This window comes from Sprattus sprattus, assembly GCF_963457725.1.
Source record: "Sprattus sprattus genome assembly, chromosome: 2".
In the NCBI taxonomy this organism is placed as follows: Eukaryota; Metazoa; Chordata; class Actinopteri; order Clupeiformes; family Clupeidae; genus Sprattus; species Sprattus sprattus.
The window spans coordinates 33,951,710-33,963,718 of NC_137921.1; the positions used below are offsets into that span (position 1 = coordinate 33,951,710).

General features: G+C 42.8%; 1 protein-coding gene across 5 annotated transcripts; it reads right to left on the reverse strand.

Annotated features, from left to right (window-relative positions):
• Positions 1-101: 101 nt before the first annotated feature.
• On the reverse strand, positions 102-11,241 carry ncln (nicalin). 5 transcript variants are annotated; one of them, XM_080832213.1, is made up of 15 exons: positions 10,982-11,241; positions 10,206-10,396; positions 9,703-9,847; positions 9,487-9,581; positions 7,241-7,321; positions 6,880-6,983; positions 6,365-6,453; positions 6,000-6,139; positions 5,354-5,532; positions 4,702-4,789; positions 4,190-4,228; positions 3,755-3,915; positions 1,269-1,322; positions 1,099-1,177; positions 102-980 (listed from the first exon to the last, which is right to left on the reverse strand). In XM_080832213.1, exons 1-15 carry the CDS (start codon positions 11,154-11,156, stop codon positions 915-917), a joined length of 1,686 nt encoding a protein of 561 aa, XP_080688339.1. In that variant the 5' UTR covers positions 11,157-11,241; the 3' UTR covers positions 102-914. The 5 variants fall into 5 exon arrangements, with proteins under 5 accessions (XP_080688339.1, XP_080688338.1, XP_080688337.1 ...); XM_080832212.1 differs by having other exon boundaries at positions 3,755-3,918; XM_080832211.1 differs by having other exon boundaries at positions 3,755-3,909; positions 5,309-5,532.
• Positions 11,242-12,009: the final 768 nt, after the last annotated feature.

Consider the following 12,009-nt stretch of genomic DNA (forward strand, 5'->3'; position numbering starts at 1 on the left):
ACTACAGTGCAAAGTGAAGCCTGGATAGCTTCCATAAATGATAATCTCTACAACTTGTACCGTACAGTATTTCTGTTGTAATGAAATGTTTTACCAGTAAAGAACTTCACTACATGAATGTTTATTTATTTTTATGAAACCAGAGGGCATGCAGGAAATCAGTTTCTTGCCACTGCTTTCAAATACAAAATACACATCTTATTATAACATTGCATACAGTTCAGAATCACTCTTGAGGTCTGGTTTGAGATGCATCTGAATGTAAAAAAAAAAAATGCAGCGCATCATCTCCCATCGCTTCAAAGTCATTTTCACAGCAGGACATCCTGGTTTAGGACATAACCTCAAAATGTGTGTTTTAGTTAAATATCTATAATGGCTAAAGAGTATTCCACTTTAAGGTCAAGTTTTAAAAGATCTGGGGCACAAAAGATGCAGAAAACGAAAGAAACCACACGCATCATCTCAGATAGCATAGACAAAAAGGCAGGTTATCAAAGAGATTTCATCTCAGTAGTAAGGGTCCCAGTAAGTTCTCCTACACAGTGAAAGCTCATCTTAGCTGCCTGAGAAGACCACCCTCTGAAACTTGGCCAGTAAAAGGAGTTGGGGAGAAGAGAGCAAATTTCAATGTGTTGGAAGAAACAGACAAACATGGCAGTAGAGAGGAGGAAGACACCTAAGCTGATCCTGACATGTAGAAGGGAGTAATTTAGGGTAAAATTGTTCCGAAAAAACAAAACACTTTTAGTTGGGGCATAGGGGAGTGTGGTTGATGGCATTAGTGAGTTAACGTAAACATGGCGGGTCAAGGGTAGGAAGTCACTGGACCAGCTGCAGAGCTCATTTCAGAGACAAACGACTGTGGGTCTGGTTTCCTGTTTCAGTGGAAAAGAGAAAGTCGATCCGGAGCCTTAATGCTGCTTGGTAGCCTTGGGTTGGGTGACACGGCGCAGAATGTTGTAGAGAAAAACAAAGTTCTGCCAAAGAACAGAGACAGGTTTCACGTCAGCAAGAGCATATGGAGTGTTTTTTCTCGTTGTTTTCCCTCCTCACAAAACACTTCCGATTTAAAAAGGGACCAGACTGATAACTTACCTGTACTGCAAAATACATGACTCCAAGGTAAGCAGCAATGCAGACTGCCAAGAGCAGATCAAAGATGGCTGGCTTTACCCTGTTGAGCATCACACAGTGAACAACAATATAGTAGAATGTGCCAGAGCACAGCGATGATCAAACATCATGAAGAAGGAAGAGAGACTCACCTGTATGCATTCATTGTCTGTTTGAGCTGATCATAAAATACAAACTCTGGATCTCTGTGGGGAAGAAGAAATGAGCCACTTTAAAAATCAGCAGCCAAAAGATGTGTCCAGAGATTATAGGACTTTAAAGGAGACATACAGGGAGAAAGCCTGCTTCAAAAAGGTGCTTGAACACTACTTTACCAATTACACTAGGGCCTTATACATGTGCCACTGAGATCAGATCAGTTTATCGTATCGTATTCGCGTGTAGGTGTGAAGATTTTCAAGGGAAACGGCTCTTGTCGTTACCTGTATACATGTGCAAAATGTAAAGCGGTTACATTGCCTCGGGCATGCGCAAAGACCACGGAGATGTGCTCCCACCTGGTTTGTTTACTAACAACATCAACGTGGATCCGCATCGGGCACAGGCAGTGTAGTGGCTTAAAGTTCCCTTCTTTCTATCAGCATATAGTTCTTAATATTTTCTTTGAATAACCACTCTCGGATGGAAAGAAAACGAGTCTACGCGTGGATGTGTTTCAACAACGGTAGAAAACTGTGTTTGCTCCGTCTTTTACTGGACTCATAATTATATGACAGTGGTATTAGTTACAGTTGAGACACCCGAAATAACTTGCATGCGCAGCAATCCTGAGACGTGATTTTTAGTTTGCACATGAATACTAACGTCTTCTTTGATCCCAGGAAATTTGAGCACATAACCCATCTCCCTTACGGAGATATTGGCGAAAGTTAACCTACTTCATTGCAAACGTCTAGTTTTTCAAACGTGTCTAGTTTTTGTGCAGTAGTGAATAGAGTCTCAGTCTACTACACCATACATAGCATATCATGTTTGTAGAAAATGATTAAGGTGCAACAAATGCCAATAAGCATATTTCAATTAAATGATTCACATTGCAAGCAAAATGGTGCGGCTGGAGCACAGGGAGGGACAACGGTGACGCAGTTTGGATGTAGCGACAAACATTTATGTGCTGTAACAAACAGTGTTAACCAGTATGTGAGTAACTTGGCTTTTATTAAAACATAGCGTGTGTAATGTGTAGCTATTTCATTCCGTTTATTAACCTTTCCGGCTGTCTGTATTACTAGCCAGCAGCAGACGTAACGGAAAGGGAGCATTTTACTCCCCGGCAATCTCTCTACAAACTTCCATACAGACGCGGGATCAGCAGAGGAAAATCTACTTTCCTTTTGGGAGAAACCAGGCCAGTCGTTCCCACGACTACAGCACCTTGCAAAACGAATTATATGCGTTCCAGCAACAGGTGCTGCGAGTGAGCGCTCCTTCAGTGCAGCAGGGCGCGTTATAGAAGCCAGGCGAGAGCGCCTGAATCCTGACACTGTAGATGCTATTTTATTCCTGCATAGTGCTAAGACAAATTCTAAATAGAACGAAGGTTAGGCATATCAGCAGAGGTATATTTTGGTTACATTAGGATGGCTACGTTTATAGCTTGCGTTTTGGGCGCACCACAATGCCAAGAAGTTTGTCGCGACTGTAATGGCATATTTCATTGTGGGGGTGATTGATAGTTTAAGGCTTACGAGACACGGTGTTTTCTGATGTTTTACTGAGTCCTCTCTGTCTCTATCACACACACACACACACACACACACTAACGGAAGCAAAAAAGGTTTAAATTAAGTGACATCCCTCAAATGTCGCGTCTCCCGCAAACCTGCAAGCTATGAGTCAGCTGTCAGTATTGGAAGAAGCCTTAACGTCTCGAAGATGAAACTTCCTGGGTTATTTTGTTTCGTTAGGCTATTAGTTATATTTTAAAACAGCCAGTCATTGTAGCCTACCACTCATGGAATAAGGAATTTCAAAGAGATGATGGAGTGAACTTTCTAGCCTCCTGTCACCGTCTCCCCCCAGTCACGCACGGCCTCCCCCATGACACATCGGCCTGATTTGACACGCCCTTTTCTAAGACGAATGAACGTGGTAAACCACCTCTCTCGAAAGGCTCAGACGATCGGCGGAAAAACTAACGTTTTACATCTAGACCCCTTATACATGAGGCAATTGTAACACGTTCGCGAGTTTCTATCGTGGTAGGCGCAATGTAACAGCTTTACATTGACGCATGTATAAGGGGCTACTGTGGTGCAAAACGTATGTGGCTGTAGGTCCTCATACACTCTTCACCCCGCCCCCCCCCCCTACACTACACTACACACACTCAGTAGCCGGGACAAACCTCTACACACACCCCCTACACTACATACACTCAGGAGCCGGAACAAACCTCTACACACACACCCTACACTACACACACACTCAGTAGCCGGGACAAACCTCTACACCCCCCCTACACTACACTATACACACACACACACACACACACACACACACACACACACACACACACACACACACACACACACACACACACACACACACACACACACACACACACACACACACACACACACACACACACACACACTAGCCGGGACAAACGCATTACCTCTTGTCTGCCTTGACGTAGTGCCGCTTTACATCCTTCAGATAGCGGCCCAGGTAGTACTCCAGTGTATTGACTACGCTGCTGTCCTTGTCAACCAACTGGGCAGCTCTGGGCTGAGCTGTCAGCCAGTCCACCACTGAGGACAGCTGCTCCTCCTGCACCTGCTGAAAGAGCAGAGCCGTCAGCCATGCACACACACACACGCACACAGCAGCCAGAGTATGCATAGCACACAAACACACAGACGCAGAAAGGAACAGGTGCACACACATATGCAGACGATAGTTAATGTTGGATATGTGAGTGTAAGTGTGTGATTGAGTGTGTGTGTGTGTGTGTGTGTCTCAGGGGGGAAGGTTGGGATTCCTACCATACCACCATGTGGGGGGTTCATTTGAGGTTATTTCACATGAAGGTCCAGAAGCTAATACTCACCATTTGCTCTGTGAAGATCTTGAGGTCTCCTGGTGCCCCCTAAGAGATGACAAAAGGAGATGTACATGAATCATTTTATGTTTAACACCTTACCCAAATGATTTAAATCTTTTACAATCTTATATAATCAAAGATCTCTAAATGTCACTAATAAACACTTCTATGCAGTGACTTAAAGTTAAGTATACATTTGGGACAGAACTCTGTGGTGCTGGTTGTTACTTCACAGTTGTGGTAACTCTGCAGAAACTCACATACAGTAGATAGATCACTTATGACAAATGCAAAGCAGAACCCCCCCCCCCCCCCCCCATAAAACAGGTACTTTTGCAGCCAGTGTGCACCAGCAACCCTGCAGAGCATCCACTGTATGCTGCGGCCTTCCTTTCATCTAGGCTTTACAGAGAGCATAAGGCAGTTGGAAGTCAAAACATGGTGGTCCTTCTGGTGGTCAATAAATAAAGATCCAGTGTGTGGTGGGAGGAGCAGATGGATGGTCACTGGCTCATTACCTTCTCTGTCAGGTTGTAGACCACTCTGGCCAGAGCCTCTGCGATCAGTTTTGTGTTGCGACTGAGCTTTTTTAAGTCCACGTGAGGCCTGAAATTCAAAACAAACAAGCGAATACAAGCGCCAAGTTACCTTTCACAGTACATATTCATTTTTCTTCAGACAAAAAAGGAAGGATGAACAAAGGTGATGGAGAGAAGGGAATAATGGGAGATAGGCGCGGCACGATCAATCTCACCACAATCGCGATGTGTGTGACTACATAACTGCGAATGGTTGCTATTAATCAAATTAAAAATGTGCGAGTGTGAACATGACGACCTATTCTGTGCTCATTATTATAACAAAGAGATGACCAATCAGTCTCGGTTTAGGCAGTGAAGTGTGAAGTCACATGACTGACACATTTCCAGTGTGCTGCTCAAGCAAGTAGACTCTCGATACCATTTGTTTATGAAATCGCAATTTTCGTGCAGATCGTGCAGCCCTAATGGGTGACGTCGGGTGGAGACGTGAGGTGCCATGAGGGTGGTGGTGGTGGTGGTGGGGGGGGTGAAGAGTGTGGTCGGACACAAACACGGAACAAATGTGCGAGCGGCGTCCACCCACCCAGCTGTCACCTCTCCCGCCCCATTCTGAGAGGGGGACACTGACCGCATGTCCATGATGCTGCCTCGCAGGGCGTGCCGGTGGCTCTCCAGGTGTGACAGCGTGAAGGCCGGGAGGCGGCGGATCCCAAAGCGCTCGTGCTCCCAGGCCAGAGTGTCGTCGGCCAGGTTGATCTTCTTGTGGACCATGGAGAACGACACATTGGTGTACTGGCTAGTAGCCACCTGAGGGAGGTGTCACAGAGGAGGTCAGGCATGCAAGCAGGAACACTAGTGGTCTATGCAAAGAGGTAAGCGAGGGAACAGATTGAAGATCAAGGCTCTCCTGAAGACGCACCCCAAGTTAACTCCGCTTGATATTGTTTGTCATGCGCAAAAAAGACCAAATCTATGGCAGCGTCTATTCATCTAGAATCTACTCATACTTCCAGCTGTGAGGCTCTATAGGGGTTCACCGCTAAAGGGATCTTTGTGACTGAGAACATAATTACCTCTCACAGAGAGCATGTGGTGGAGATACTGTGGCAAAACAATGGAATAAATCACAAGGCAGGATGAGGACCCATATAAAAGAGCCCAATGTGTTACTAAATTATTCATTAAGGACTTTCAGTCGCCCCATGTAGTCTTATCCTTATCCATTAGCTTCAATATAGTACTGTGATCCATGAGAAGTCAGAAGTCAGGCTTACGGTCTCCAGCTCCTTCAACAGGGCGTACTGTGGGCTGCCCTCTTTTGGAGGTTTGGACACGTGAAGGTGAAGGCTGTCCCCGCTGCCCAGAGTGTCCAAGCACAACACGAACGCTACATTTTCCTGCAGCAGGCTGGAGTCTGGGGTTGTGTGGAAAGGGAAATTAGGTCACCCTACCATGGATAAGCAACACTGCCTAAAATGGCAGTACTTCAGGTGGCAGGCATCCTCAAAGAGGACAATAAAAATACTGTATTTTAAACCAAAGCAAGTATCCTGTTATAGCACTGCATCCAATTACAATTATACCTCTGTGACTACATAATTGTGTGGAAGATGTAGCTTTGAATTCTGCATCATTTTACCTGTATGGTCCAAATTATCTTCCAGCCAACGCTTGGTGCCTTGGTAATTGAACTTTCCACCTCCAGATACAAAGAATAGCAAGTTGTACCTAAACATAATATATGAGAATTAATGACACATTTATTGACAGTCTTTTTAAAAGATCACACACTGGCTTGGCACTTTTCTTTTCAAATTCATGATTATTAATATTTCAAACAGTTAAAAAAACATTTGCCAAGGTACTAAAAATCCTAGTCAGGACGTCTGTGCTAGCTTCTTCAACATCTGCTAAATATCTTAGTGATGGCTCTAAACAAGATACTGCTGAGTGCAAGTCACTCAAAGAGCTATTCATCACGCTGTGACCCAACTGCCTTTGTCTCTGGTATCCAACTGGACAAGTGCAACTGGCCTCTTGCCAACCAGTCCATTGACACTGTGATATCAGTCCATCAGCTTCTCTCCATTGCCAGGGACAGTATGGGGAGAGATAATGAAGCTGTTTCTTGACTGCTTTGGGAAAGACACATACCCAGCATGTGTCCTCTTATACGTGTACAGTCTGGAGAAGAGGCGGGCCAACTCGAGCAGAACAGACACCCCACTCCCATTAGAGTCAGCTCCATAGGACAGCCACTGTTAGGAGGAACATCAGATCAGATTAGGGCTTTCCAAGTGGGCCGAGGCCATGCAATAAGAAAGGACCGGGGCCATGCAATAAGAAAGGGCCGGTGCCATGCAATAAGAAAGTTTAGGGGCTCATGCTACAAGGGACGACACAACCCATAAAGAGTAAGAGGAAAACTCAAACTTTAAGGCAGACCACTTAACATCTACCATGTAAAACCATCCCCTGCTGCTAGTGAGTCAAAGAGGGAAGGAACAAAGCCCACCGGTGCCACTCCAAAGGAATCATAGTGAGCCACCAGGACGATGGTTGGCAGGTCCTCTCCTCCAACACCAGTCAGTCTTCCCTGGTGGGACATGGAAATGAACGATGCATTAATGTGCAGACTAAACACCTTTGGCTGATGCAAGGGTAATGTATCAAAATAGGTGGTGTTTATATGATTATAAAGTCTGACTATTTTAAAACATCCTGATGAAAGTAGGCCCAGTCATAGGTGTGATTAACGTGTCATTCAATTACGCAATAAAAAAAAAACATTCAGACAGGTGTTTTACAATTTGCCAATGCTGTGAAACGTAGAGCTGTAAAGTTGTGAAAACCATATCATCATGTGTGGTAAATCAGTAGCACTGAGCTCCTGGGCTGACCAGCTGCCAGAACAGTATGGCAAGTCGGTTCATACAGAATAATCAGCCAGGATATGTAATCTTTAATCTTTTCAAACAGTTCCGATTAATGATAAGCCATTGTAAACAAAATGCAACCCGCAGAGGTGTTCACAGTAAGGGCCTTGACACACTTAAAAAGGTATGAAAATTCCTTTTCAATCTGTAGGTTTTTCTTTTAGTTGAACCGGCAGCTTTCCTTTCTTGCTGCAGTCTTTCACGGTTTGATTTAGTGGTGATTAGGCCATTAAACTGATCAGGTGACGGGTCGTAGCTGGAACAAAAGCCTGCAGACCGAGGGGCTCTTTGTGGGCTGGACCCCGTCCCCCCACCCTGTCCAGCATCACTAAGCCTATTTATCCAACTTCTTTTTCAAACTAGGGCTTTGGTTCTATATGCCTGTGGTGATCACAGATGCACAAACACACACACACACCTCATACAGCAACCCAAGAATGTGGAGTGAGTCATGTGACAGAAGTCATTTCCACGCAGTTTGAACATTTCTTTTAATAATTTGCTTTGAATATTCACTGATTTAAATGACACCTGGGACCCAGACAATCTCTGCAACTGCGTTTATCTGTACAGCCTGTAAACGTCAAAAATATGTTTATGGAAGACATGCAAAATGCTATTAGGGCTATTCCATGTAAATTCAACTGTTTTTTTTTTTGTTGTTGTTGTTTTTTTATTTCCCTATCTCAATTTTGTATAATTTTTTTTAAATGGTAAAAGATCGATCACTATGATCACACATTTCGAATATTAGTATAATATAATTTCGCATTATCTTCTAAGTTATAGGCACTTTTACAGGATTTATACAATAAAAGTTTAAGGTTTCTTGAAGCTTTATTGAAAATGTATGCCTACTTTGCTTATTGTGATAGAGATGCAATTGGTCTACTAGGTTCTAGTCAGTTTTGCACATTTCATAGGGATGTGTGTCAAATACAGTCCCTCCAAAATAGAAAAAAAGAATAACCAACACAACACATTTTGACAGAAGTAGTTTGGGGAAATATTGTGGGTATCTGTGTTGTTTGAAGGCTATACGTGATTAAATCTAGCAGAAACTGGCCTGTAAGAATGAAAACGGATGAAAATGTAAAAAAAATCGAATGTGTTATATCAATTCACATAAAGAACACAATCTGGTGTATTCCTGGAGTATCTCCATTTTAATTCAGGCGGTCCCTTTTTAAGATAAAAGCTCCATTATGCAGGCCGCAAGGCCATTGAAAAATAATTTAACACACAAATGCCAAGGGGAACATGAATTAACCAAAAAACAAACCATCTACAGTGCCACATTTGTCAATAGAAATGTCTTGACTATATTATTCTTATTTTACTATTGTAAATTAAAATGTGTAGTTAATGTGGTAAAAAAAAAAAAGATTGTCCTACCCATGGTTTAATTAAAACGTGTACAGTGAAATGACTTCTTAATGTGGATCCTTATCTACATTAATGTATAAATATACTATATAGAACCAACATTTATATATACAGGTGCAATTTATGCGAAATTTGCAGTTTTGTCTATTTTGCCATTTCAACAGTGAGGGGCACAATTATTTTGTTTTGAAAGAGGGTTAGTAAGGTAGAGTAGGAAAGGAACTGGATGGGGAGGCTGAAAGATTTTGGAAAGGAGAGCAGCAAAATGACAGCAGTGAGTGGCATCAGGTGTATGCCAAACTTCAGGGTGCAAGAGGAACACAGTTTGACATACCCAGACTCCTCTTCCCTGAGAGAGAGAGCTCTAGAGCCCTTCCCTGAGACAGAGAGCTCTAAAACACTTTCCTGAGACAGAGCGCTCTAGAATGAATCTGCTCACCTCCAGGCTGGTGATGGCCCAGTCGCTCACTGCTTTGCTCTGCGCCCCGCTGGTCACCATCTGGAAACCATTGGCAGTTGCTGTGTGCAGCAGCACTAGAATAAAGAAAACACACCTAGTAAGCATGTGGTCAAATAACGTCTAGCTGGAATGACAAATGCTGCTACATGCTCCTATTCAATGCATCTTAGTGTTCATTGGGATTCTGCTCCATACCCTCAGCTGCTGATGAAGATCCTTGTGATGATGACGAGATTTGGGTCTGCTTGTATATGGACAGCAGTTCATCATCTTCCAGTGCAAAGTACACTGGAACAATGGTCTCTGTGGCAAGGAGTTCTGGCTCCATCTCCATGAATTGCTGTTCAGAGGGCATACACGGTGTGTCAGGTGAAATTAAGAAAAACTAAATGGTATGGACTCCAGTATATGACTACAAAAAAGAATACTAATAATTCAGCACACTTATGCTAAAGGGTACTGGGGGTACTGTTCAGAAACTTGTCAATGGTAACTAAGAAAATGTTTTATCACACACACACACACACACACACACACACACACACACACACACACACATATATATATACAAATATAAATCATGATGATCCATGCTGAATTATACATGACTTCACAGTGATCTTGTAATACTATTAAACCATATTTATCTTACTAATTTAAGTGTATAACCTGACAGGATATTCCAAACAATATTGTACCTGCACAATGTCCTGCGGCATGGTGGACATATTTTTTGGCAGAATAATGACGACAGCTCCGGCAGACTGTCGAAGAGCCTTCTGGTACTGCTCATAGGAGAAATCTGCTAGCCGGAGTAGCACGCAGCGGCGACTCAGCTGCTCTGCTTCCACCGTGCGAGCCTCGGTATTTAAAATCGCATTTCTTGTGCCTGACAGAGGACGTATAACACATCAATGTAGAAGTCACTGTTGTTCTGCAGTTACATTCATACTAAGAAAAAAAACATTTCAAGAACTTGGATGTATCCGCCAGCTAAAATTGGCTACATTACTCCGTTATTAGCCAACTTAACCTGGTAGCATACATCCAATATACTGTCAATTACCACCTTTGGTTACAGTAATAGCTGCTACTACGCCACACAACCAAATACATCATGCAGCCTAAATTGAAATGGCAACCTGCAGGTGTCTGAGTGCCTCCGAATGACCATTTTAATGTAGGCAGTTAATATATCTAGTTAGTGGACACATTAGCCAGTGGTAACACAGCTAGTTAGCTTCTTATCTGGCCAATGAAGTTAGCTAGAAAGCAACCTTGACTGAAATAAGAACTAAGCTAGCAAGCTTGCTAGCATAGCTAAGCTAACGCAAGCTATCAAAATACTGTGGCAAACATTCACCGCAAACTACCCTACTTAACGCTCATATACGTATTTAAATATAACTTAGGTATATTTCTTCAAAGTCTGCATTTGTATTATGTCTCATTCACTTTTCAAAATGTAACATACCATAGGGTTGTCCCTGCAGGTCGTACTGCTGCATGCGGTACACTGTAAATTCATGTGCCGCTTCGGCTGGAAGCGGTGACACCAAAATAAGCACAGCCGGCAAAAATACAATGAATGTCAAAGGAAATGATGATTTGAACATGTTCTCAAACACTTCGCTCGCTTCTTCGAACATCTTGGCGTTTAAATGAACCAAGTATATGAGGGGAAACGTGACAACTGAACGTGTCTCTTCCGGCAATCGTTTGACGTTGGGTACACCGGTCGCTGTCAGAGGCTTGTTAGCTAGCAGCACGCTGCTACCATTTTGCAACAGGCAATGTCAACTGCCACCTAACAACCGGCGCGTGCTGTTGAGCTCATTGAGCGTTGTATTGCAGAACAGAAATTTTGAAACCAGAAGGGCTTATGCTGGTGGGACCCACAAGGTAAACAATTGTGAAGTGGGATGGACAGAAATTAATTGATAAAATGTGATTTAAACAACTGGGTGCGTGGTACAAATACTTTAACGATAATATAGTGAATTTACTTATGCAAGCTTGAATATTTCACAAATATCAGTTTAGTTGGAAGTCTGAGTCCTACCAACATGGCTGACGTGAATTTTGATACCTAATATCCTCTTGAAACCCGTCTTCTGTTTGGAACATTGATGCAATTTGCCATATTTCTTCTGAGGACAGACATATACATCTATGTATGACACTTCATTGTTTATTTCACTACATGCAAAGTAATAATGGGACAATTAACCACAATTCAACCTAACTACAGTATATGAATGCAGTGTTATCTTTTTGTATAAACAGGGCCTTCGAGATATTGACGCGCACTATGTGACTAAAAATAATCCTATTGGTTGTCTGCCCCTCGTTTTATTTGACAACTCGATCCTCATCAGAAATGTGACAATGTAATACAAGCAAACCAAATAAGGTATTCTGTGATTAAAAAGTACAACAGTTTGCAAATTATGAATAAGGGTGACATATTTTATATCAAAATCAGCTAAACAAAAATGTGTT

Bases quoted from the DNA above. Each gene is read 5' to 3' on its own strand.
- ncln (XM_080832209.1), bottom strand. From the start codon at position 11,156: ATGTTCGAAGAAGCGAGCGAAGTGTTTGAGAACATGTTCAAATCATCA. The intron at 9,582-9,702 runs GTATGGAGCAGA...TCTTTATTCTAG, and splicing joins ATCTTCATCAGCAGCTGAGG to TGCTGCTGCACACAGCAACT. The intron at 4,229-4,701 runs GTAATGAGCCAG...GTCATCTCTTAG, and splicing joins TCTACAACCTGACAGAGAAG to GGGGCACCAGGAGACCTCAA.